A 27,863-nucleotide genomic window follows, 5' to 3' on the forward strand; every position below is an offset into this window, starting at 1 on the left:
ACCATTTTCATTTAATACATAGTAAATATATAGGAGTATAAGTTTGAGTTGTGAATGTACCAATTATTTATCCATGACATAAATTTACCGCCCACAATTATTTCTGTCGCTATAAGATGAATATAGTACAATCATCCGTCGTCGTTCCACTCCCCAAAGCCTATAGTCTCCTTTCGGAGTACTATCACGTGAAACTTCAAGAACCTTCATCACCGCGCAGTAATGCGGGCCTCCATACAATACTTGGTTAATTATGAGCTCTCGTACATGTACGGTGGTAAAGACCTCTGAAGCAATGCCGCCAAAATAATCACGCCCATGTGAAAATATACAGGGTTAAAGGTCAAGTGATGGACTCAATGAATAAATACTTCCGGCACCAGGGCGGAGGGACCGTACGCCCCCTGGAATTTTTGAAAATTACAAAAAATGTCCCATATGGTAAAAATTGGGCAAATGTATGAAAGATACGTACTTCGTAAAACCTTATCGCCACATCTCGAAACAAGTAATAAAACCTTTTGATCATTTGAGTTCTAAATATTTTGATTCATGAATCCTCCTTCATTATACTCAAAGGAAAACATCAATTGTCAATGACCCTTAACCCACCTAAGCCCATTCTTCCTAATTTTTTTGACTAGTACTTTTTACTTATTTTTTAGTTTTCATCTTAACTTTAGGATTAATCATTCGTCTCGACGAAAGACATATATCAAAAAATATAAAATTGTGAACCAAAGTTGAAAAAACTTCATGTAAGATGACAAAAATACCAGCTCATGCTCGGAATTTGTTCGTCATTAGCGAATTTTTTAATCTTGGTCATAAATTTTTTTTTTGCTTTTTAAACTCTTTTCATTGAGACCGATGATTAATCCAAAATACATTATGCGAATTTTTTATTTTTTTTACAGAAAATATGAATAAAAATGCCAAACCAAAGCACCAAAGATTTAACCACCAAAACAGAAGACCCCCCTGTAAACAAATTAGAGAAGACCTTTTTCAGTTAACTACCCATCAATTCACAAGTGTCAAGTTTTCTCTCTCCTTTATCTCCATAGCCATTATCGAAATTCAACTTGCACACACATCGTGTGTGCCCAACCTTTAGTGTTTAGTTAATTATCCCTTAGCTATCTTATTTTCTAGAAGGCCTTAATGCGGTTGTTGCCAATTGACAAGAATATACACACACAGACATGCATGATGCTATTTAATATTACTTCTCTTTGGACCCGTCCAGAACATGTAGAATAAAATAACTACAACACCAAATAAAACAATCAATAAACAAAGCAAACTACAATTAATTAATGGGTATTTGATCAATTTCATAAATGATGGGAATCAATATAATCACAGGTTTCTCTTTACATGTACAAGAGCCTTGCCTCAGGAGAGAGAGAGAGAGAGAGAGAGAGAGAGAGAGAGAGAGAGAGAGAGAGAGAGAGAGATTAACCAAGATAGTTGAGTAAAATGGACAATGGAACCAAGCACAACCCTCTCCTGTTCAGCTCTGTATATCCTTCAATAGTCATCTCGTTCCCCCCTTCCGTCGGAATTAATTCTGTACAACAATCAGAGCCACCTCCTTTCCCCTACAATTTATTTTGGACTAGATTTATCATTCCCCAATACAATAGCTTATTCTCATGGTTTGTAATTTTTTCTTTTAGTTTTCTGTCGAAATATTTCAATATTCGAGATTAAGCATTCATGCATCTCAACAAGAAATAAAAATAAGTAAACAAATATGAGCCGAAGTTAGCAAAAAAATATTGAAAAAATAAAAAATAATACTCAAAAATGTTTTAAAATTATTTTCCTCTTTTTGGAGCTTATAATCTTTTTTTACGTAAAACTAACAAAAGTGCAAAAATGGAAAAATAAGACTGGAAACTTTATTTCAGGAAAAAACGACTTAAATCAGAATCGATGTGAAACAATTAGTTTTTTTCCCTGCATATCATTATTGTTATAAATACCTAACCCTACAATTTCTTTAGAGCATCGCACCGGGATAATATAAATATATACATATGTATATTTATGTACATAATCATTGAATTGGCGGTAGATAATATAGATATTATATTGTAAGAACTTATGTGAAAAAATATATATAAGAAGTGCGTATGCGAAGTCTACGAGAATATACACTAAAATTAGACCTCAATAATACCTTAACCACCCCAATACCAATAATAATAATAATAACAGCAATAATAATAACAGCAATAATAATAATAATAATAATAATAATAGTTGGTGGATGCTATATTTCAAATTAAGAGATAAACTTATTCATGGCTCAGTCGTGAACAAGTTCTTTACAGCAGAAACCAATCACGACCGTCTAAAAGTATTCCGAACGATCCGGATTTTAACTCTTCTCCGGAAAAATTTTATTAATATCCGGAGCGTCCAAAATACTTTTGGACAGTAGCGATTGACCCGTAAACAAACTATTCATGGCTCTTAAAAAAAGATTTTCTTTATTCTCATACACCTCAACAACAATAACAAGGGGAGCTTACCAGAGAATTGCTAATATCAACTCCATTATTATCTTCTCTCTTTCTGGGATTTATGATATCCATCTCTTTCAAGCTACTAACCTGGAGGCCAACCCAAAAAAAGGGGGGAAAAAAACAGATGTGGAATATATAATTTTTTTTTGAAAAACAAGGAAAAAAAAAAAAAAAAAACTACGAACGGAATCACCAAGTTAGGTTAATTGGGCAGACCTTGGGGCTGTTAGCAGGAGAACTAGCAGTATCCTCCAAGGAATCATCACGGGAAATCTCTTCTGTTCTTGTAACTTTCTTGAAACTGGCTGTCTTGTGCATCGTCGTTACCGGCCGGCTGTCTTCCGTAACCGGAGAACACGACGGGACTTGATTGCGATTCTCGGTTTTCAGAGGAGCGCAAGAAGCAGCATCGGAAACCAAAGAAGGGCTGCAAAAACTCTCCTGATCAGAGAAAGAAGCAGTGCTATGTTGATCTTCTCTGCTTCTCTGTGTTGCTAAGAAATCTTCAAAGTAAGACGTCCATCCGCTCTCCTCTTGAGGTTCAGTGCCTGTCGAGGCAATAATAGGGTTTGAGTTCTCCATCTAGAGAGAGAGAGAGAGAGAGAGAGAGAGACCGGGCGGGGGGGGGGGGGGGGGGATGGTGCAAGGGGCATGGGGAAATAATCAAGAGAGAGAAATATATAACCGAAAGGTGTAGATTAAAGAATGGAGATAAAGAAAAAGCCATCATCAACCAACCCCAAGGGGTTAGCGGGCTGAAACTTAGGAGTTTGCTTTCCTGTAAAATTTTAAATTTAAAACTTTTTGGATATTATTAAGGCTCCGTTTTTGAACACCAAATAAATATTTATTTTTTAAGAAAATAATTTCAAACTAAAAAATGATGATTTTATTGAAATTTGAAAATATGTAATATGAATTTTGTTTGAAAGATCTCAATGAAATCTTTAATACGATGCAAAAAAATGGAACAATTATTTTTCATTTACATGATTTTTGAGTTTAAAAATATAAAAAGTTCTTATTTTTTAAAAAAGGTATTCTGAAATGGGCTCTAAGTCATTTAGAATGCCATACAAGGTATATTTGCCTATAAAAAAAAAGTATTTGTTCAGACTTTAAATCAAACCTCTGTTAGCATTATAATCGAGTCAGTCGATGTGTGTAAAAACTAGTCAGAACAGCTAATTATTAAAAGTAAAAAAAAAGGGAAAGCCTATGATGTAGAATCTTGGTGTGGGGCAGGGGCGTTGAGGAAGTTGAAATGATCGGCAGTTGCAACAGAAAGAAAAAGAAAAAGAAAAGAGGAGAGAGAGAGAGAGAGAACGTGCAGAGAAGAAAACAAAATTTGATAATGGGAGGTTGACCTTTGTGGTTCCCGAATTGGATTTTTAACAACCCAAAAACTAAAAGGCGGCCATTTTCTTTGTCAGCACTCACCATCCAACCATTAGCATTGATGGAGTTTGGTCTTGTTTTATTTTTTTCAAAACACTCGAAACGTTTGGACGACTTTCCTCATTTTTATTAAAAATTACTATTTATTATAATTATTATTTTTTGATCCGCAAAAATTACTATTTATTATTATTTTTTGATCCGCAAAAATTACTATTTATTAAGACAGGAGAGGGAGGTCACACATAGGGATCATCCCATACATAGGGAGAAGTTTTTGTGTGCCGAACGGATTTTACGTGGCGGTATCCGTGTCATCAAAATTAACGTGTTTTGGACGATTCAGATTATTTTATCTCTCTCCCCTGACACCCTCACCCGACCACTCTCTTTCTCTCTCCTCTTTTTTATCTCTCTCTAAAATTCGGCCCGCTCAAAACATGTTTGGATGGTTCGGTCGCCGACGGGATACCACTGTGTGATGCTCTACCAACACCCAAAAATTTCTCCATACATAGTGTCAGAGATTATTAGGTCCTCTCAGATAGACCCTGAGTAACAGGTCGGGTCGGGTCGGGGTCGTGTCGTGTCAGTCGGGTTCATGTCACAAATCACTCAATTTGAACCTGATCTATTTAGAATTTGTGTTTCTTGAGTCGTGTCATTTTCGTGTTTCGTGTCAGAAATGCTCAACACTAACACGTTAATTTCGTGTCCGGTTTATGTCGTGTTATCGTGTCCGTTGCGTAACTCTATATAGAATTACAGATATACCATATATATATATATATATATATGTTTGTGTTAATGGGTGACATAATTTAGTAACCGTGTTGGTCGTGTCAATTTCGCGTCTCTCATATTCAATCCGAACCCTACCCATTTAAAATTCGTGTTCTAGAATTATGTCATTTTCGTGTTTCGTGTCAGAAATGTTCAACCTTAACCCGTGAATTTCGTATCCGGTTCGTGTCGTGTTATCGTGTTTCGTGTCTGTTGTCCAACTCTACTCTGAGAGTACAATAAATAATTAGGTCACATAAATAACGCCATGTGATACACAGGGACGCTGAATAATTAGTCAGACAGCAGCCGGGCAGACCGTAGCTCTATATAATCAAAATTTGTTCGCCCCCTTTTTTTATGTGGAAGTATGTTTTTTGGCTGTAGCTTTGAGGTCCACTTCCGAAGAAAGCCTAAAATATTGCCATTGGACCTTGGATGGGCTGGGCTGGGCGCCCTCACAAAGCCCAAATAAATCTCATTACCTTCGGGAGACCATGGTTTATACTTCTACTAATTGGAAACAAGAAGTTTAGAACCACATATACAAACACTTACACACACACTCAAAATAGGAGTGGGGTCTCACACATGTGTGCAGTGTGTGTATAAGTGTTTGTAGCATTGTTGAATTGGAAAATGCTAGCTACCTACCCCCTTCTGGGCCGTAGAAAATACGTAAAATATGTATAATATTGGAGAGAAATGTATTGCCATTCGGAAAATGCATATTGAACTTCTACCAATAACTCTTGGGACCATCTCACCCAACGCGTAAGCATGTGAAACAATTGTGAGAGGGGCAGTAGAGATTAGTCTGAGGTGCGGACAAGCTGACCCGGGATACCCTACCCTACATTACCGAAAAAAATATTGCTAGGAACACAACACTCCACCACAACACCAACCACACCTACCTACAGGACACTGCATGATTGGTAATGCATGGGAGAAATTGAACGACTCAATATATGTGCACATTCAACGACTCTTTATATGTATAGTGCATATCACACGTTAAATGTTGGAAAATTGAAGTCAATTTTTTTTTTCTCAAATTCATATTGAACAAGGAAAGAACAATTTTGATGTTAGATTGGTGCTTAACTAAAAATTTGCATTTTGCCAGTATGAGCTCATCTTGCTATCAATAACCAAGGTACAACCAAAAGTGATCATAGCAACATGGATCAATGATTTTTTCTTTCTTTGATAATGCAAGATGTCCAAGGTCATTTTTCTCTCACAGCTGTTTTAGAGGGTTTGCATGTGGGTACGTAGAGGTGGCACAAAAATTACGCTAGGATGTATCAAACCCCCCTATGTGTCGAGCCTTGCCACCAGACAAACCCGTTGGGTAGGATCATTAAAATTCAATGGGGATCGGTATATAATCAAGTTTTCTTCGTTAACTTAAAAAGTTATTAGAAGTCAAGAAGTTAATAAAGATTTCATAATAATTCGTCAATTCAGATTCATGGTCATTCAATTAGGAGGCTAATGTATAACCATTTCATTCCGTTCGTAAAAATCATTTTACCGAACCAAACACCACCTAAAGGTTTGTATATTATCAAGTACTTACGTTGAAGAAATGTTTAAATTATTTCAAATCCCACGAATGCTAAATAGTCAAAACCTTGGGGTCACTGGAGGCCGTTTACCCAGCTATTAACTTCAAAGCTCTATACTTAGTCGAGATGCATGCAACTTGGCCCAGATATTCGGTTATAAAAAAAGAATTTTTAAATTGCTTTATTCGTATGATGTTGAAGCTGGTAATCTGGTCGCTGATAACTAGAGTATAACCCGTATGGCAAGAATAGGAGATTAATAACTCACATTGAGTTGACCGCTAAATTAGACAAGTATCTTCTTTTATGTTCAATCAAATTTTTACAGCTATTTATATATATAATAACACCTACAAATATTTTACTTTGAGTTCATTAAGGCCTTGCTATATATTTCACGCCATCATAATTATGCATGACAACAAATAAGCGACTTACTCTCTCAAGCTCGAATCTACTTGTATCGAATAATTAGGGATCGGGACAAAGCAAAGAAGCGCTTGGTCATTCTGACTTTGGGAGAAGAAATAATTCCATCTTATGTCGAATCAACTTTAACATAACAAATATATAAAAGCTTTTCGCTGTTGAATGAATCGTGACTTCTCTATTTAGCCATTTACAGTTCGGTTCCGCTAGCTAATACTCCCTCCGTCCCATAATATTTGTCCGGTCCGCAAAACGGAGACGTAAAAATAATACTATTTTTGTGAGAAAAGTTGAAAAAAAATTCAACAATTTACTAGATCTCGATGAGTTCTTTTAACTTATGAAAAAAATTTAAATTTTTTCTTGAAAGAAATGCATTATTTTGTAGTCCTCGTTTCGCGGACCGGACAAATACTATGGGACGGAGGGAGTAATTTAATGGCAACTCCTTATTGTCTAAAAATATCAAGTTATTTTCACTAATCTATAACCCCAATCCCAAACCCCCCGCGGAGGGGCTCGAACCTCAAAAGGGAAGTGACAAGCAACCAACAACACTAGGGCAGTGGTTCCTAAGGGTTCCTAGCTTGGCTCCAAACTGCAGGTGTGGCGCTGCCATTTGCATGAGCGAGAAAGCAGCACTACTGGGGCCTGGCGTACGTCCAGGGCGCATGAAACGCTTTAAATGGTGGTGTTGTTCGTGTGCTTTCTGTCGGCTTTACAACTTTCTGGTTATAAAAAACTTATTTCCTTCTCCTGTCGATGGATGTACTAATCTTTCCTTAAACCTCGAGACACAGGGCTTACACAGGAAAGTCATTCCGATCCATTATATACAATCTTTGGCTTATATATAGAGAGAAAAAACAAGAAAATGTCAGTTGAAGCACTCCAAAAAAAAGGCATGGAAATGTCTATTCTTTGGTCAGAATACTCCACGTACAATTTTAGCTCCATTATATTCTCCGGACAAAATACGGGAAATTTCTTTGCGGACGATCAAGTTTTTCGATCCCTGCAGAAACTTGAAGAGCATTTTTTAGATTTTTGAACTGATATTCATGGGTTCAATGTGACTATGGACGGCGAAGGCATCTCCGGGTCCTGATCCCCATGTGGTAGGCCACAGTTCGAGTCATGTCTTGAGCATTTGGAAATCAAGGCTATGTCTTGAAATCCTTTGTAAACTAATGCAATTATTCAATAGTCCGAGAGTACTGTCACGCGGTATTCTGGACCACTTTACAATTACACATTTTTGTGGGGTCCATACACTTAGTGGTAGACCCCACAAGAATGTGTGATTGTAAAGTGGTCCGGAGCAGTACAACGTGGCACTACTGAATGACTCGACTTATTTTTATGGGACAAAGTGATGGATCCCATATCGAAATCTGTGAACAAATTATCTGTATGGACGCGGACTTTTTGGATTTATAAGAGTATTTGTGAAGATCTTGAACTTTCAAGTGACATGTGAGAAAAAAATTGTCACAAGTTCCGCGTTTGACTTTTACCGCCAGCAAAAATTCTTGGGCCTTAAAAGTTTGACCAGTCTTTAATTTCAAAGCTAAAAATTAGTTGAGGTGTTTGTAAATTGACCCAGACGCCCGATAATCAAAAACAAAAATTAGGCTTTAATTTTTATTCTTAACTTTGATGCGGAATTATCCGAAGTTCACAACAAATAAAAAGACCACAAAATAAATAAGTTAGCCCAAACCTCCCTAATTGTGCTTGGTTGAAATGTAAGTTGGTGCTTTTTCATAAAGAACATCACTACGGGGATCGCCGTTAAAAAAAGAAGAAAAAACACTACAGGGTACCTATGGATGGAGTACTGACCAATTGTGGGGCCCCAAGCTCACTTTGGGGCCACACACGAATTATCCTAACCGGTGATTATTTTTAAAAAAAAATTTCGAGTAGCCTTGAAACATTTCAAGTCAATCAAATTACTATAAGTGTTTGATCCAACGTTCATTTTTTGTTTCAGAGTTTAGGATCTTGAATTCACATTCAACATATGGATCATGCACTTACATTTATCCAGTTGACCTGAAATTTAACAAGGTCACTCGAAAAAATATTTAAAAAATAATCAACAATTTGGATAACTTGTGTGGAACCCCAAAATTGGTCCTACAATTAATCGATACGTACCCCATCGACAGAGACCCCGTCGGGGTCGGCCCCCTAGAATGGTTCCAATATTCATAAATGGGGAATTTTTAGGCTGGTCCTAAAAATTAGGTTCGGACTTAATTTAGTCCTGCACAATTATTTATATTTTTTATTCCAACCATGCCCCTTCACGTGCAGCAGCGCACTGAACTAGAGAGCATTTAGTATAGAAAAATTATCCAATGCTTCATGAGTATTGATGCACCATTAAAACATTGTTTAAATTTCAAAAAGTAATATCTTTTGTTGTAGCTATTCATTTTTAAAAAAAATTATATTTTTGGAACCTATTCGACGATATCTACCAAACAAGATCCATATTGAATATGAAATTATGTAAGATTAAAAAAAATATCATTTTCTATGAGAACTCTTTATGAGAACTGTTTCTATGATAATTGTCTCCATGAGAACTGTCTATGAGAATTATTTCTACGAGAACCGTTCCTATGAAAACTGTCTTTATGAAAACTGTTTCGGACAAAAATATCCTTGGCTATGAGAACTGTCAATTCTCAAAGTCAGTTCTATGAGAATTATATGAAATAACTATGTGAACTCAAAAATACACAGTTCAAATAGTTTTACCACACACTTAAATAGACAGTTCTCATAGAAAATACACAGTTGTTATAGAAACAGAAAAGCTATGTGCACAGCAGCTTATACACAACAGCTGTGCACAGATGCCATTTTCTCCCGGCTCGGGTCGCACAAAGATGATCGGAGCCGCTCATTTTGTTCTAAATATGTCGTTTAAGGTCTCTGTAAAAAATGAGCTTCGTTCGATATCGTTAGAGGCGTTAACAAAACACCCAAAATCACTACAGAATTTAGGCAAAATGAGCGGCTCCGATCATCTTTGTGCAACCTGAGCCGGGAGAAAATGGCATCTGTGCACAGTTGCTGTGTATAAGCTGTTGTGCACATAGCACTGCTCTTATAGAAAATACACAATTTTCATGTATAATACTCAATTCTCATAGAAAATACACAATTCTCATAGATAGTTGTCATGAACAATATACAGTTCTCATAAAAAATATAAAATTCTTTTAGAAAAATACACAGTTCTTATAGAAAAATACATAGTTTTCATAGAAAAATACAATGATTTCATAGAAAATACACAGTTCTCATAGACAGTTCTCATGTATAATACACAATTCTCATAGAAAAATACAATGTTCTCATATAAAATACACAGTTCTCATAGACAGTTCTTACCCTTAGCTATGTGAACTGGTTATGAGAACTGTCAATTCTCATAGTCAGTTCTATGAGAACTATGTGAAAATGGCTATTTGAACTGAAAATATACAGTTCAAATAGTCTCACCATATACTTAATACACAGTTCTCATAGAAAATATGTAGTTGTCATAGAAAATACACAGTTCTCATGGACAATACTCAATTCTCATAGAAAATACACAGTTCTCATAGATAATTGTTATGGACAATACACAGTTCTCATAAAAATATACAATTCTCATAGAAAAATACACAATTCTCATAGAAAAATACAATGTTCCAATAGAAAATACACGGTTATCATAGACAGTTCTCATAAAAAAATATAATGCTCTCATATAAAATACACAGTTCTCATAAACAGTTCTTATATAAAGTACACAGTTCTCATAAACAGCTCTCACAGAAAATACACTGTTCTCATAAAAAAATACACAATTCTCATAAAAAAATATACGGTTCTCACAACTCTCAAATATAACAAATTCATTGACTTGTAGTCAAACACCACATTAGAATTCAAAAATCAACAAATTAACTTAGAAAACTTAAAGATACCAGAAGAAAACAACATCATCTGAATTATCCCACGTGCCTTGCATACAATCACTTAATCACAGCACCTCAAAACAACATCATCTGAATTATCCCACGTGCCTTGCATACAATCACTTAATCACAGCACCTCAATCGGCAATCAATACGACTTCCAAAACTTCTGCTACATCACCAACAACTCCAAGGATCCCTCCGACGATTTCGACGATGATCTTGAGTAGACAATCAAGACCTACCAACTCAACTTCAACCTAGAAACCACCGGAACCCTCGATGATCCGACGCTTAAGTAGTTGGAGTGGCCTCGATGCGGTGTTGCACACTTAATCAACGGCTCAACCTCCATGAACGCCGGAAAAGGAAGAACTTCGCCGCCACCGTAGAAGCACTGATCTTACCTACGTGTTCTTTTAAACTGGAATCTTAGATTTCCCCAACTCGGCTGACGGCGGTGGTCCATTAGGAGAGAGAGAGAGAGAGAGAGAGAGAGAGAGAGAGAGAGAGAGAGAGAGAGAGAGAGAGAGAGAGAATTTCTTAAGATGGGTTTCGGTCGGTCGTCTTAAGAGACAGAGAGGAAGAATGACGAGATGGAATTGACGATGTGGAATAAAAATGGCAAACAAGTCAGGAGATAATATATCCGAGCCTATACAGGTTTGGAAATAATATTCAGTGTTGGGATCAAACCGAGCCTAAAAATCAGGATCGGCCTCTAATTTTCTATTCATAAATAGGACATAGGAAATTGCCTTATATATTCATGCTGACATCCAATAAGAGTTCGCCAAGTCATCCAAATTGAAAGCTTATCAAAATTCCCTCACCTAGATATGTTTTATTGCTCTCAAAATAATAATAATAATAATAATAATAATAATTCCTCACCTAGCCAATACACCCTTCATTCATTGAGACTTATAAAACGAACCGATTCAAATATTCGAAATAGGATTGCGCGAACCCAGGGGCGTGTTGTGCGTGGTCCATTTCTTCTCACATAAAAATCACACGAGGAGAGACTACGCAAGGGATTCACGTGCGAGGATCCTAATCCATGAAGTTTATAGCCAGCCTAGCTAGAGATAAGATTCTTTTTGTCTTTCATGCTTTTTGTTTTACTTTCGTAACGGCTGTGCATTGTCAAACGTAATCTGGGCGATATTTACACAACCAAATTGGATTCGACTAATTTAAAGATCATTTATTTTTCTTCTCCCTTTAAATTTTAAACAGAAGATGGCGTTTTGCATGCATGTTTATATGCCGTGTTGTTATATAAGGGCTCATCTGTCCCACTACTCTCACATCTCTCAATGGGGCGTGTTTTTTTTTCTCGGCAAAATGAAACTTTTATAAAATACTCGAAGAAGTTACATCGAGGAAAAACACCAAGCTCACAGAGCTTTGAAACACCATAAGCAGCACACGCATCCAATGGGGCGTGTTGTGGATGTAGCACAAACTTTTTGTTGGGTTCGACGGATAGGGTTGTCCGGCTGAGTTTATGGGCGCCTCGATTAATCTTCTCTTTGGTCCGGTCAAAGGATTGACGTATAGAAGATTCACAAGAAATTACTTTCTACACCTTGATCCCAACAATCGAATACTTTTTTTTTTGTAACAGAGGAACAACCCTACAACCAAAGCCACTAAATTAATAGACCCGACTACGCAATCCAAATCTCTGGGGGAGATCGAGCTAGCGCGGTCACACCAGTCACGGGCCCTCACTTACTGCAAGGTACTCACCCTGTGAAAAATCGAACCCAAGACCTTGAGAAGTACTCTTAAAATATACTAGTTTTTTTTTATCCAGTTAGAATAGAACTGTGACAAGTAAATTAGGATAGAGGGAGTATTATAGCTTAGCCGTTCGTTTTTGTCATAACATAACATATGTATGTACCCCAATAACGTAAACATATCGTGTAATTCTCTAATTGACTTAAACTTTCCCATGAACAATTAACTTGATGACAATTCCATCAAATGAATGACGTGATCAAATTATGGGACTCAGGTGACCGAGCTCCATCGGATCACAAAAAACTAAGATAAGAACGATCAAACCATCATGATCTGATCGAACATGCATGGACTGCACCCACAATACTATGTTTGTTAATTCGCCAAGACTATACTATTTTTTTTGTGAAGTGTAAATATATGGCATATGCTATTGTCATGTTAATTTGTAGATGTGGGGCTAGTACTAAACGATATATCTTATAGTCTTCTGCTATAGCTTTTTTTTTTTTAATCCGCTCCACAAAATCACAGTTCAAGAAAGTCTTTCGTTTTACAACGGATTCCATCCAAATACAATGAAAAGAAAAATACAGCCAGAACCTGCAACACTAAGGATAAACATGAAACACGACGAGGGCAGACTAATGCCGGAATCTAAACACGAGTCTAATGCTCTCTTCACATCGAAATTAAGGTTCGAAGAACTCGAGGGGTTGTCTCGGTTGGTTAGGCCTGGGGCCCCCAGTTTGAGACCTCTAAAGGGCCACCCCATGGGCTCCCATAAGAATGTCCCGTAGGTTAGTGGGGAGCCGTAGAGATTTAGTCTCGTGATCCGTGTAAGTTGACCTGAGAACACTTTGCATTATATGTAAAAAAAAAAAAAAAAGTGTGTGTGGGGTTGGGGGTTGGTTTTGGGGTACCTAGAGTTTGCGATCACGACAAACAAGGTTCGTCTGCTATAGAGAACACCTGTTATACTTCGGATCACCATTTCACTATTCATACTTCTGCGGTAACAAAAAAAAAAAAAACAAAACATGGGCACTTTTTCTAACAGAGAAAAAATGAGAGCAAACAAAGTTTAGATTCTCAAAAGACAAGAGGAAAAAATATGCTAAAAAAGAAAAAGAAGAGAAAATGCAGAAATAGTCAAAGATGGAGATAATATTATTGCCACGTAAGAAAATCTGGTTTGTGGGGGATTCCCATTTGCATGACAGCCCAGTGTCTTGCTTGCATGTTGTGGGATTAATTACTTAATGCATTAATGTATTAAGAACCAATTAGTGTAAATGCTTTAGGATTTAATTACGGTTACGATTCTCTGTTCTTCCTCCCACCAATTTTATTTTATTTTTCCTTTTTTTTTATTTTTTGCATGTCAAGCGAAAATACAAACGAAAGTATAATAATCAAGATTAATTTGGTGGGCCTAGTTGATCAAATCACAACATGTGAATATTTGTAATTTATCTCCTGGTGGAGTATTCAAAATCTTAACGTACAAGTAGGTCCTCCTTGCTCTAATTTTTTTTTGAACAGTAAAGAAAGATTTCATTTATTTTCCAGAATGTCCTATTTGACCTAATTCGAATTATCTCGTAGTGGATTATTTCCTGTTTAACGTAATTCAAATACGTACTCACATTATTCTACCGCTTGTAATAAAAATCCGCGAACTTGAATCACCTTAGAATCATATTATTTGCATATGGATTCATGACTTATATTCAAATATTCATAATATTAGGGTAACAAGGTCATAATATGAAGACATAAACTTATTATAATTCTCACAACACGCACAGACAGACACATATATATTAACATTACTAATTGATGGTTGATATATGAATATAGGTGCAAATGTTAGGAATTCATAGACTAAATAATGAATAAGGAGCTGATGGGATGCAATTATTTAAAATACATAGGAGGGATATTTGGACTGAAATCCATAACAAAGAAATAGGTCAACTTATTTTCTTCAGTTAAGCTTTGTAGAACATAATCCCGAATCTGATTCGTGGAATTATTATGGTAATTTTCTAGCAAAACATCAATTTGAGAAGGATGCATACAAGGATGCCAGGCCCTGCTCATTGTAGAACTAGTATTCGATCTCAAACACCATTGATATCTAAGGAAATGCAAAACAGCTTTGAGAAGTATGCGCGCATCTCCTTAAACCTTTTTGAATTCATAGTGTTTTGCATTGAAAGTCATATCACTGAGTATAAAATTGATGACATTTGTATAAAGTTTAATAATATATCTATAGATAATAGACATACCATTTGTTTAGCGTCTCGATAAAAATGAATAACATACACGCGAAGTTATGAATTTGAAATTAATAATATGAATTCAAAATCAAAATGTTATGAATTGCTGTCAAAGACTTATGAATTCAAGACTGATATTATGAACTTTCACGCAAAATGTTTTTTTTTTTTTTTCTCGGCAAACGAAATTTTATTAATCTCGAAGGGTTACATCAAGGAAAAAACGAGAGATAAAAAGAACATCTCACTGAAAATAAAAGAGATGGAACATACAATAAAAGAAACGAAACTTCATCCAACAGAAAGTTGGATGAGGAACACCTTATGAATTCAAAGGAAGCATACCATACCCATCCAAATAACGGTGTGCATATATTATAGCATTTCCCCATACCCTAATGTGAATTTTTAGTTTCACATCGAACATATATATTAAGAAACTTCCTAGGTTTATAAAAATGATACGGTACGTGATTATTTTTGCACAGCAATTGCGATTAGATTCTCGGCGTTCAGTTTTGGGTACTTTGAGCATGTCACACACTTACTAGTTATGAACCCTATAGTTATGCGCGCTTTTTACGTTTGTTTACATTTTTGTTCTTGACTTGTATACTATTCAACTCCAAACTACGTTGTTTTTGACTTGATTTGTTCTCGTTTTTCCCAAATTAGAATGTCGTATGTTGTACTCTGTCCATATAATTTGTCGTTAGGTCAATAAATTGACACGACTTTATTTTTTTATCGGTAGAACGACATGTTTAATGTAGTTTTATCTGTCGACATAATTTGTTTCACTAGTCATTAGTAACTTTACGCAATCAAATGATTTGTTGTTTGCATCATCTATCATTTTGAACTTCTTGTTTTCGACAACATTATTAATTTCCTTTCATAAATTTTTTTTAACTATAGGTTGTGTTTGTCCACTCATACCGTTTTTACCATGTTGCGAAAATTCGAAAAACATAACGACATAAGTAACTAACAACCGCCAAAGTCGACATAAAATAATTTTCATTTTCGCCCACCTAATTATTCAACAACCTAGCAACTTCTGCGATAACGGTAGTAATATTTAGAGTATGCAATATATATGTTTCGCCATTTTGTCCAATCAAAGCAAAGACACAACTTATTAATTGTGAAGCTTTTGCATTTTATAATTAGTCACCAAATATTAGTAGCATAAATCCTTACCAATTCATGACACAACTTCAGTAAATTGACACTACTAATGTTCAGCCTCTAAGATTAATGGAATTTATCTCATTCAAATAAAATATAAAGTAGTTCCAATTATTTATGCAAAGCGTTGCTACGTATGCCCCATTAATTATTTAGCCACGTAAATGTTGTGTGCTCTCTTCTTCCTAAATTATACTCCATGTTTTGTTAGAGAATTTTTTCATGAATTGTTGAAACATCCAAATTTTCATCTCCAATTCTTTTCTTGCCATCGTCTTTTTTTTTTTGCCAACGTAGCATGTTTAAGACTCGTATCCGCCGGCCTTTTCATGTGCTGTATATTCTATCTCCAACGTAATGGTAGCCGGGAAATACGGCCACATATTTGGAAAGCCAGCCTTTTCGAGATACAAACTTTACGAACTTTCTAAACTTTGTAATACTCGCATGCGTTGTCTTTTTTTTGCCAACGTAGCATGTTTAAGACTCGTATCCGCCGGCCTTTTCATGCGCTGCATATTCTATCTCCAATATAATGGTAGCCGGGAAATACGGCCACATAATAGGAAAGCCGGCTTTTTCGGGATACGGACTTTACGAACTTTCCAAACTTCGACGAATCCAAATCCTATCATCGAAATACCCTATCTTATCTCCAGGATTAAATGACTTTCCAAAATTTTGCCTTCACTATACTCTTCTATTTGGATACAACATATACATGTTGGTCCACTCATTTCCTTGAGGGGAAAAAGAAAAAAAAAACACTTTTTTTAACAGCAAGGGGAAAAAAAAAACTTAAATTTTGAAAAAAAAAAATTCAGTAAAAACACTAAAATTGTGAAAACCAAGTACCCCCTCTCTCTCTCTCTCTAGAAAGCAATTACAGCTCCCGGCCATTAATGCTGTGTTTGGCCAGAATTTTCGATTTGCTTCTCCAACTTTTTCTTTTACAAACCTATTTTTCCATTGCTTTTTCTCGCTCTTGATTTCTCTCTCTCTCTCTCTCTCTCTCTCTCTCTCTCTCTCTCTCTCTCTCATCCTCCCTGGCGTAAGTAACAGTGTGTCGCTTTCTCTCTCATCTTCATCTCTCTATCTCTACACACTCGGCTGCTTCTATATAAACACCCCCAGGCCCCCCACGACTACCCACATTTCCATTTCTTTAATCTCTCTCTCTAGAACACAGAGATTATCAAGTCTTCCCATTCAAGTAGGTATATAACTGGTTTAAGAATTTTTAGCACTAGCACATTCTTCCTCTCTTTCTTGTTTTTTTTTTTTTTTTCACTTCCTTCAGTGGTTTCATTAGCTTGAAAATCTGATATATATATATATATATATATATATATATATATATATATATTTATTTATTTATTTATTGATTGAGCATACATGTTTCCACCATCCTTTTATACTTAATTTCATGCTCTTTCTAGAGAAAAACTAGATCGAGTAATCGAGTCACGTTTAAAAGATAACAAATGCAAATGGATTTTTGTACATACATTCCCCTATTTGGTGGATAAAATTGGACTCCAAATACGACCCATTTCATGACGACGAAGAAAGAGAGAGAAAAAAATGACTCGTTTTCAATGTAAATGATTTAGCCCAATCTTTTGGTCAATCTTTTGTCTTTCTTTTTCTATTTCTGAAAAAAAAAAAAAAAAGGGGACCCTTTTAGTATATCTTGCAGCCTCAGCGAAAAACTAGCAAGCTCTAGTTTTTCTTTTGTTATTTGTCTTTAGACATCCTACTAGATATGTCTGAGAGCACACAAAGTTATCCCATGAGAATTAGAGAAAAGAAGGTACATTTATGTAATCTTTCGTATCTTTTGCATACGTTAATTATACACGTATGTGAATGTGATTCACAGGAACGGAGCCAGGAAACATGATTCCAGCGAGGAAGATGGTAACGAGAAGCAGCAGCATGGCAGGATTGATCGCATCTTCTTCCCGTGGTCTTGCCATTGGACAGGTGTTTTTTAAATCATAATCTTTCAGACACCGAATTGTACGTTTACGTGTTCCTTCGGATCTTTCGTTCGTTTGTTTTAGTCAACTCTCTTTTATATGATCATTTCCACCGGTTTCATGGAAAAAGTGAAACATCAATAATGTCGACGAAAGATAACAACAATATAAAAAATCGAGTAGGATTACTATCATTGGTTTTGTCCATTTTAGAGAATGAGATACATTAATCTACGAACTTCACCTCAAACAAGTGGAAAATCACGTGCGAGCATGTGAAACGGCTGTGATACGGATTAATTCAAAACGTGTGCAAGTTGACCCGGAGCTGCTGCATTACCTAGAAAAAAACAAGTGGAAGATTTTTGTTTTGTTTTTTACGGAGTATTTTTTTTTATTTTTGGACTAAGGTGAGTTGGTGGTAGGAAAAGTCGATCAATTTCTTTTTCTTTTTCAAATAAAATCCTTGTCTATATTGGAAATTGGTCTTCTGGAGAGATTTCAGTTAAACAAATTGGTCAACTCATTTTCAACGTGGGTTATATGGAGCCTTTCACCCTCCACTGAATAATTGTTTCCGTTACTCAAATTTTTGTGTTGATAACGGATTCAGATTAGCTCTTCTTTCCTTACATCTCAGTCCTAAATTGAACATAGATCGACATTGTTGATCTCTCCAACTATTTAGGCGTACGGTTTGTTAATTTATTGAGATTAAATTTTTTTCGCCTGCGGATTTTCCACCACCGCCAGTTGTAGACCCCACCATGCGTTTATTGTTATAATCCGAACCGCTCATCTTGTAGGGCTCATATTGTAATATATTCGCGCAAAAAATCAGTTTGATTGAATTTTGATAGACCAATCAAAAGTTGAATTTCAGTTTATAAAATGGACAGTTTGATCTTGTCAAGTTAAAGTGTCCATGACCATCCGTTTTATAAATTTAAATTTAAATTTTGATATGCCTTTTGATGTCCAGTGAAACTAATTTTTTGAATGAGAAACAATTCAGATCGGCAAATAATACACCGTAGGGTCCAAAATGATGGTGATGGAAAACTCATAGTTTACTTTACCGGCAGAAGGAATTTAATCTCTCTTCTTTCTTTTTTTATAACCGGATGTCCAGCCCAACTTACACGCACCTCAACTAATTTCTGTGGCCCTAAAATTAACGATCGGGCGTAAGCCGGCCCTGACACTTGGTTATCAAAAAATAACGAGAATAAATCCTCTGCTCCAATATACTACCTTTTCATCAAAAAAAAAAAAATACACCACCTTTTTTCAAAGGTGTTTCTAATGCCAAAATTAATTTTATTTGTGAAAGGTGAGGGTTCGATTCTAACAAGGAGTGCAAGTGCTTGGTGTGATGGTTGATGGCCTTTGGGCTTGCCCCACCCTTATGCCACTTAGCAGTTCTCATTTCCCATCCCCTTAGGAGTAGGTTAGATATCTGTCGAGTGGAAATAAAAAATAAAAAATCTTTGGTGTTAGACGTGCATGTAACATTTGATTTGCTTTTTTCTATGTGCCCAAAAGAGCTTAAGTTTAGGGGTAATGTTTTTATGTTGTTTGTTTGATACTATAAGAGATCTTAACAAACAAGTGTTATTCTATTTATATATTCATCTAAAAAGTGAGGGAACACTATTCACCTAGTAAAGACTTAATTTTGCAAGTATATCTTTTTATAGGAAATTAGAGTCGTTCATTTATTAAGGTTTAATTTTGCAATTATATTTTGTAAACCATCATGGTAGTTCATTTAGTAAGGTGTAATTTCCAAAAAAATTTAAAGAGAAAATCAGAGTCATTCATATTGTAAGGCTTAATTTTTTTCAATCCTTTTTCGTGACAAATTAACTCCTTTTGATATTTGTAAGTGCTTGATCAAAACTGAAAATCGACACTTCCCTGGGTTTCAAATTTTAGTTCAGAACTCCAAACCAAAAATGACTAACTAATTTAACAAAGCATTTACTAATATCTGATTGAGTTTCTTTTTCCAAAATCCAAAAAAAAAAATGTGGTTGTGATGATCGAGGTGGGATTTAACTGGGTTTTAAAGGAGCTCATTGCTATTTTTTAGGGTAACATAAACTTCATTGATGGAGTACTAACCAAGGTAATACAAATTAGCGACCTCTTTTAGGGCAGCTGTAGCAAAGGTTTGGCAAAGTTAGGAAGTGAAAAAGGAAGCTCTCGTATGGGATGCCTAATAAGAGGATCCGGGGATCCTGTAGGGCGAGCTGCCCTATAGGGTATAGTGCATCACGCCTCCTCATGAGATGCCATAGTTTTGGTGCTAAATGTTGAGCATTTTGTCGCAAATTTTTTTTTTTTTTTTTGTTGGTCTCGGCCACCCTTCGATTTGGCTTAGAGAAATGCAATGCTGTGTTAGGCATCATATGAATAGGAGTGGAACAAATGGAACAAATTTTACATGGTCTACATATTCTACTAGTTTGAGTACTTTTACGTGCGAGTAGGTTCCTCGATACGCAGAACGTCTATAATTGCGCTATTTGAGAACTTTGGCAAATCTAGAATTTCTGCAATGTAAACATTAGCAAGAATTCAAGAGTTGTGTAGTGATTTTTACATAGAATGCTGATGGTTCAAGGACATTTTGCAGCAGCCTAACATGATGGACGGCCAGTTTAACTCACTTCACATAGGCCAAGGCACAGAAGAAAACCGCGTCGAAAGGAAAAGAGAAGATGAATTTGACAGCCTATCCGGAAGTGAAAACGGCCCGGAGGGTGGCTCCGATGTTGATGATGATCCAGAAGACAGCAACGGCCGGAAGAACAAGAAGAAAAGGCGCTATCACCGCCACACGCAGCATCAAATCCAAACAATGGAAGCGTGAGCCATTTTCTATTCAGAATCAGTATTGCATATCACTTTTTTTTAGAAACTATATTCCAGAACATAAAAAAGATCAAAACAAAAAAAACCCAATCTTGTTGTGTCATTTTATTTCAACAATATTTTCTATAAATTGGGTATTTTGGTAAAAATTCGTCATCCTACGGTACTAATTCTGAAAACAGCAACCAAACTACTCTAAGCTAATGCTTTCTTACTTCTTGAATGTTCTTTGTTACCCTTTATTTTTGGATCTAGTTTCTTTGCAGCCAACTGTATAGAAGGTTGTGCAATTCAATCTGAACCATTCATATTGACAATTAGTGTTTCAGATTTGTTAAATCTTTTACCGGTAAAAGTCTTTTAATACCTGTAAAATATTGAAAATAAATCTGGACCATTAAAAATACTATCTGACGGTTGCGATCACTCGGAGCGCAGCTCGTGACAGCAGACAAGCCATATATTCTTATTTTTGGCTGTATGTTGAAAATATCGTGTTCATTCGGGTACTAAGATAAACATGTTATTACCTGTCAACTGACATTGTTTGTTCTGTCTCTGTTTCTGTCGGTTGGGGGCCCAGATTCTTCAAAGAGTGTCCACACCCAGATGACAAGCAAAGGAGGGAACTCGGGCTTGATTTGGGGTTGAAACCTTTGCAAATCAAGTTTTGGTTCCAAAACAAGCGCACCCAATTGAAGGTCAAACGCTTTCTATTTGTTACTCTCAAAATACAAAAAAAAAAAAAAACTTTTGTCACACCCCCATTTTCTCCAAATACACTCTTTTTAATTTATTGAAAGGTGAATTTTTTTTTCCCATTGTATTTACATGATTTAGAGTATGTTTCAATTGCTTAAAAGTATCAATACATAATAGAGTGTTTTTGCAACTTAGAAGAAGGCAATTCGAGAAAAGAGAAGTGCTAAAGTTATGTTTTAGGAAAATGAAGATAACCCATTTGAAAACAAACGAACACTAAAGAAAAAGTGACTTTGTAATTTTTAGCTCTTTTTGAATGTTTAATAAACTTTTTAAGTACGATATACTTCCTTTTGAATTTCACAACACACATTCTAAAAAGAAAAAAGAAAAAGTAGTTTGCAAATTTTATTTAGCCCTTTTAGCTTTAATAAAAGATATTAAATACTATATTCTATAGCTTTTTTTCATTCCGAGATGAATTGAACAATTAATCAAAAAAAAGAAGATGAAAGTCCAAAGAAAAAATAAAGGAGATTTCTTTAGATGGGGAAATACGAAAAATTGTTAACAAAATGAAAGAATCGTCTAACCATGGTAGAGGGTCTTGCTTTAGAGAGATTGATTAGTCAGTACGCGTACCGCCCAGTGCCCAGACCCTTTTTCTATCCCATATTGAATTGGGATCCACCCACGCACTTCTGTTGTGGTGGTGCCCCGAGAAATTTTTACTTAGCTTCAACCCAACCCTGTCTTTTTACTCTGATTTTTCATTTCTTTTCTTTGTAAATTAACTTGTATGAGTACTAATTAATGAACTAGTTAGTATGTATGTAATGGTGAGTAGATGCAACATGAGAGGCATGAGAACTCGCAGCTTCGATTGGAGAACGAAAGGCTCAGGATCGACAACATGAGGTACAAGGAGGCTCTCAACAATGCCGCTTGCCCTGCTTGCGGAGGCCCCACTGCTCTAGCGGAATTGTCTTTCGAGGAACATCAGCTCCGCATCGAGAACTCTCGTTTGAGAGACGAGGTATTACGGAATTCATTAAACTTACAGAGTTATAGCCTTGCACAACCGAATCGTAAGGATAAAGTATCTAGTTTTGAAGTACACGACAGTCGTAAGCCTGGAGGTGCCTAGCCCCCGGGTAATCATCGCTACTAAACAGCATGGTAGCAGCCGGAATTTCATAAGTATATAACCACCAATTTCTCCTCTTGCTCCACCCCAAGTGGAGCGAGATTGTCCGCCCTTTGGTTTTCCATACGGTAGTCGGTAGACATGAGTAATGGAGGCCAGTGCTGGATAGGATCAGTACCTTTGAGTCCTCAATCAGAGCCGCAAATTGGTGCTCGATCGCGGGTAGCAGGAGCCCCATTGATGAGATTGACAGCATCAAGAGAATCTGATTCTATCTTGACATTCAGAATTCCTTTCTCCATGACTATAGTGAGGCCACGGTAGCTCACCCAGAGTTCGGATTCTAGACTGGACCTGCTAGTCAGTTTGACATAGAAGCCCCACTTCCAAGCTCCTGCGCAATCCCGGAAGAGACATCCAAAACCTGCTTTATTATCGACCTCTATAAGTTAACTACAATAAACATCAATCTACTACTAGTACGCGGATCAAAAAAAAAAAAAATCTACTACTAGTACTATTTTGTCCTTTCTATATTTTTTTATATGTCCGGATCAGCTGACGCACACCTTGACTAATTTCGGGAGTATGAAGTTAACGATCGGAAAAACCCTCCAATGGCCCCAAGATTTGGAATCTTTTGGTTACCATGGGATTCGAACATACGACCTCATGGAGGACAATTACTTATTTGTTTTCTTATGCCCACTTGACCAAATCCCAAGGCGTTTGTTCTTTCTACCGTTACCATTTAGTAGTAGTAGTTCTCAAAGTGATTATTTTGAGAAACATTTATCCAGAATATACAAAAATTAAGAATCTGCACCTGTGCTGCTATATTTTTTGTTTCCATTGTTTTTAGGTGGAAAAGATTGCAGCCATGGCAGCTCAGTACACGGGCAAGCCTATGCTAAACTTCACTATGGATTCGCCACCAGTCAATGAGCAAGGTGTTGGAGGGGAGCTACCATATGGAGCAGGGGACATATTTAGGTCAACTGGTGGACCAACTGGATATCAGGTGGACAAGCAGTTGATACTTGAACTTGCTGGTGTAGCCATGGACGAGTTGATCAGAATGGCCCGAATTGGTGAACCGCTTTGGGTCCCTGGCATCGACAACAGCAGCTGTGGTTTTGTGCTGAATGAAGAAGAGTACTTCAGGGCATTTTCCGGTTGTTTTGGGCGGAGACTTCCGGCTCTCAAATCTGAAGCATCGCGTGCGATTGGCATTGTCATGATGAGCCCCAGTAACCTTGCTGAAATTCTCATGGATGTGGTAAGACTCATATAGATGGATAAATTTATCAGAAAACGATTTGCCACCATATCTTTTTATATGAAACCTGGAAAAGATGGTAAGCTATGTTACATGGATGATCAATCCTTTGAGATGAATGCACGAAATTGACGAAAAGATCAAAGACCATTTAAGTAAGAAAATAGAAATTTTAATGTTAATGTTATGGATGCTACCGCAGAAAGTAAATCTAAAATTATGTGACGTCGTTTTTAGAATGCTACCGCATGGTGACCTGTTTTTGGTGCTATCTAATTTAGTACTGTAACACTAGACAGATACTAGAGGTTTAGTACTCAGTACTCACCTTCTTTGATGATTATTAGAATCAATGGTCGGCTGTGTTTGCTGAGATCGTCGCAAGAGCTATGATTCTCGAAGTTCTATCAACAAGAGTAGGAGGAAACTGCGACGGATCCATGCAAGTGGTAAGTACACGGAGCTTCATTTATCAAGTTGTTTCCATTGCCAATCCATTCCATATACTCAACCTTTGATTTGATTTCCAGATGAGTGCTGAATTCCAAGTGCTTTCGCCAGTCGTCCCGACTCGGGAGACCCCTTTTGTGAGGTACTGCAAGCACCATGGTGACGGGAGTTGGGCAGTGGTGGACTTCTCTCCGGACAGTTTGCACCCTGCTGCGTTAGCGAGATGCCGAAGAAGGCCATCTGGATGTTTAATTCAGGAAATGCCCAATGGATACTCAAAGGTGAAGTATATTGAATTAATGTCATCACAGGGTAACAGTTTGGGATTCATTTCCTTAACATTCCCCCTCACGTGCAGCCACGATTTGAGGTCTGTCACGTGTGGCCACTTTTTGGGTCCTATCATCGTGCAGCCTTTTCGCTGGTCTGTCATCGACTCATCGCGGGGTGTGGATTGTAAATTTTTATAAAATGTGGGGTGGAACAAGCCTCGCTCTGATACCATGTAGAAACTTCATATCCATCTCACAATCAATTGGCAATATATGGAGAGGTCCCAGATGTTATTAAGTGATCACCCATTCCACTCCCAAGTAATGTGGGATTCATTTCCTTAACATAGATAACCCTATTGGCTAATAAACAGGGAGGATTCCTTGGTAAATCGGGCGAAAATTTCTGCATTAACTTTCCCTTTGTACAGCTAATACCTTACACAATTAGTAATGAACATTGACTCTCTCTGTGTTCCTCAAATGTTGCAGGTTACATGGGTAGAACATGTTGAAGTGGACGACAGTGGCACTCTTAACATCTACAGGCCGCTAGTCAACTCTGGCCTCGCGTTCGGGGCTAAACGCTGGACTTCTACTCTTGAAAGGCAATGCGAGCGCTTTGCCAGTGCCATGGCAACAAACGTTCCCCCTAACGATCTCTCTGATACCGGTGATCATACGTTTCTACCTAGCACAAGAAAAATAGTACCATCGCAAGATGTCCTTCGTTCGAGTTGATTTTGGTTGGCTCAAATTTTTTATTCTGGTTTGGTTGATACTGCAGGAGGAAGGAGGAACATGCTGAAGCTGGCAGAGCGAATGGTGATAAGCTTCTGCGGTGGTGTTGGTGCCTCCACTGCTCAGACGTGGACGGCGCTGTCAGGAAGCGGAGCCGATGACGTGAGAGTTATGACACAAAAGAGCGTAAATAATCCGGGTCGCCCTTCCGGAGTTGTTATTAGTGCCGCGACTTCCTTCTGGCTCCCGGTTGCACCCAAGAGAGTGTTTGGTTTTCTTCGCAATGAGAGCTTTCGAACCGAGGTATCTCAAAATAAAGTACACATGTTTCTTCAGTATGACACTATTAAGGATGGTGCAAATTCAATGAACTAATTGCTTGGTTTTCTAAGTACGAAATGTGTTAAGAATTGATGTTGAAGAATGTACCCAGAGCTGATCACCCCTTGATGCCTGTTTGCCACAGTGGGACATCCTTTGTAATGGTGGTGTGGTTGAAGAAATAGCACACGTTTCCAATGGCCGAGAAATCGGCAACTGTGTATCGCTCATTCGAGTAAATGTAAGTTGTAGGTTCTGTTTTATCGTCTGTCCAATTCTTATTTTTCCTTTCGAAAACATGAGTGATTCAAGCATTGGAGTAATCCACGCATTCGAATCATATTAGGGCGTCGATGGAGACCAAAGCAACATGCTGATAATTCAAGAAAGTTGCTGTGATCCGACTGGCTCCTTTGTCGTCTATGCCCCGGTCGATGTTCAGGCCATCGAAATGGTATTGGGTGGGGGAGATCCAGACTACGTGGCTCTTCTGCCGTCGGGATTTTCCATACTACCAGACGGGCCACCAAACCAACAAGGAGGCGGCACTGGTGGAGCTGGTGGCTCCGGTGGAACTCTTATAACAGCCGCGTTCCAGATCTTGGTTGATTCTGCTCCGGATGCAAAACTCGCCCTTGGAACAGTCACGACTGTCAACAACCTCATCGCTTGCACTGTGGAGCGGCTTAAGGCTGCAGTGGGAAGCAGACTTGCTTGACAAGGCAATGCCTAAAATGTGAGTAACTTAATCTGTCAATTGCGAATTACTCTGCTTTTATTACAAGTCTACTAGTTCAGCTAATTTTCAACTAGTATATCCAAGGTAGATGCATCTAAAAGGTGAGTAAGAAAGAGATATTTCCTTGCGATGCTTTGACATTAAAGATTTTACCGTATCTGAGAGAACATCGTCTTTCTTTTATCTTACACTTACCATTTCAGCAGGGACGATTTACTTCTATTAACCGAACATTTTGCGATACGATACATTGTTTACATGGTTTCGGTATATCCATTCAAATTCACATCAGAAGTATTGTAGTAATTGTCTTTGGACTATTTGCAATAGTTATTGTCTTTGAACTGGTATTTGCAATAGTTAGTAAGTTTCTGTCTATCTGATTGCAGTTAGTGAATAATAAGGGAACAGTGGAATAGCTGCTGGATCCATAGCTGCAGAAGGCGCGAAAGAAGGCAAGATCGCACCGCGTATGCTTGTTGATGGTGCTGGGCCTGATCATTTAGGCTTAGCCGAAGCTTCAAGGATTAGTGGTTCGGAATTGACTTCTCCAAACAAAAGCGCACAGAACAATTTAAAGGCATTTTCAGTTTGTTGGTTTTTATGTTCACAGCTTGAGTCTCTTGCCTTGTTTGAAAGGGCTATGGTTTTGCATGGGTAAAGATATGGAACTTTCCTATGCATCACCTTGTTTGTTTGTGTGTTTTTGGAGCTTTTGTGGTTTGATGAGCTTAAACTTGTTGCAAACCCTTTTTTGCCATTTTTAAGATCAGTCTTTGAAAATGGTTTTGATATCTAGTCTTCCTTTTGGATTGTTTCTTTGCTTATATGATGTTTTTTAGATTTCCATTATGCAGGCGGAACAAATATTTTGTGACAGATGTAGCAATTACTCCGGTAATTGAGGTTAATTTTCCCATTGAACTCCACGCACATGAATGGAAGTACCAAGTGACTGTAGATCTCCCATACCCCGTAATTCACCCCATTTTTTTTCGGACTTTGAAAGTTGAAATTAGTAAAGGTACCAAATTTTTTTAGAGATGTGATTTTGACACTTCAGTTTTAGCCAATGACACTCCATATTATATTTTATAATCTCACATGATCAAGACATAAAGTAGAGTGTCAGTAACTAAAAGTGAAATGCCAAAATCAATTTCCATTTTTTTATCTTAGCTATTTCATAAGTTTTTGTCTTTATTTAAATTTTGAATTGGAACATAATATGTTGCTTTTTTCTTTCCTCTTGTTGGAATAAACTAAGAATTTATAATAAAAAAATTATCCCAGAACTAACGATGAGAATATTTTTTAAATAAAGACCAAAAAAAAGGGACTCAAAGTAGTATTTTTGTTAAACATTTTAGTTGACCCGCTAATCAAGTGATTCCCCTCCTCCTCATCTT

The 27,863-nt window shown here is 37.1% G+C and overlaps 2 protein-coding genes across 5 annotated transcripts; one reads left to right on the forward strand and one right to left on the reverse strand.

The window, feature by feature from the left end:
• Positions 1–1,312: 1,312 nt before the first annotated feature.
• On the reverse strand, positions 1,313–3,186 carry LOC131330694 (vascular-related unknown protein 1). Its single transcript, XM_058364370.1, has 3 exons — positions 2,754–3,186; positions 2,544–2,624; positions 1,313–1,604 (listed from the first exon to the last, which is right to left on the reverse strand). Exons 1-3 carry the CDS (start codon positions 3,117–3,119, stop codon positions 1,461–1,463), a joined length of 591 nt encoding a protein of 196 aa, XP_058220353.1. The 5' UTR covers positions 3,120–3,186; the 3' UTR covers positions 1,313–1,460.
• A 13,765-nt stretch (positions 3,187–16,951) lies between these two features.
• On the forward strand, positions 16,952–27,271 carry LOC131330656 (homeobox-leucine zipper protein HDG2-like). Of its 4 annotated transcripts, none has more exons than XM_058364319.1 (13): positions 16,952–17,154; positions 17,824–17,927; positions 20,565–20,797; positions 21,387–21,504; positions 22,353–22,541; positions 23,515–23,931; positions 24,279–24,380; positions 24,462–24,662; positions 25,146–25,326; positions 25,441–25,697; positions 25,861–25,956; positions 26,062–26,451; positions 26,844–27,271. In XM_058364319.1, exons 2-12 carry the CDS (start codon positions 17,841–17,843, stop codon positions 26,431–26,433), a joined length of 2,253 nt encoding a protein of 750 aa, XP_058220302.1. In that variant the 5' UTR covers positions 16,952–17,154; positions 17,824–17,840; the 3' UTR covers positions 26,434–26,451; positions 26,844–27,271. The 4 variants fall into 4 exon arrangements, with proteins under 4 accessions (XP_058220302.1, XP_058220304.1, XP_058220301.1 ...); XM_058364321.1 differs by having other exon boundaries at positions 17,089–17,154; positions 20,568–20,797; XM_058364318.1 differs by having other exon boundaries at positions 17,095–17,158.
• Positions 27,272–27,863: the final 592 nt, after the last annotated feature.

This window comes from Rhododendron vialii, chromosome 6a (assembly GCF_030253575.1).
Source record: "Rhododendron vialii isolate Sample 1 chromosome 6a, ASM3025357v1".
NCBI lineage: Eukaryota > Viridiplantae > Streptophyta > Magnoliopsida > Ericales > Ericaceae > Rhododendron > Rhododendron vialii.

Coding starts and splice junctions, on each gene's coding strand:
- LOC131330694 (XM_058364370.1), bottom strand. CDS start 3,119: ATGGAGAACTCAAACCCTATTATTGCCTCGACAGGCACTGAACCTCAA. Junction 2,625..2,753: donor CTCCTGCTAACAGCCCCAAG/GTCTGCCCAATT, acceptor GTTGGCCTCCAG/GTTAGTAGCTTGAAAGAGAT. Junction 1,605..2,543: donor TTGATATTAGCAATTCTCTG/GTAAGCTCCCCT, acceptor AATAAATTGTAG/GGGAAAGGAGGTGGCTCTGA.
- LOC131330656 (XM_058364319.1), top strand. CDS start 17,841: ATGATTCCAGCGAGGAAGATGGTAACGAGAAGCAGCAGCATGGCAGGA. Junction 25,698..25,860: donor ATGAGAGCTTTCGAACCGAG/GTATCTCAAAAT, acceptor TGTTTGCCACAG/TGGGACATCCTTTGTAATGG. Junction 25,957..26,061: donor TATCGCTCATTCGAGTAAAT/GTAAGTTGTAGG, acceptor GAATCATATTAG/GGCGTCGATGGAGACCAAAG.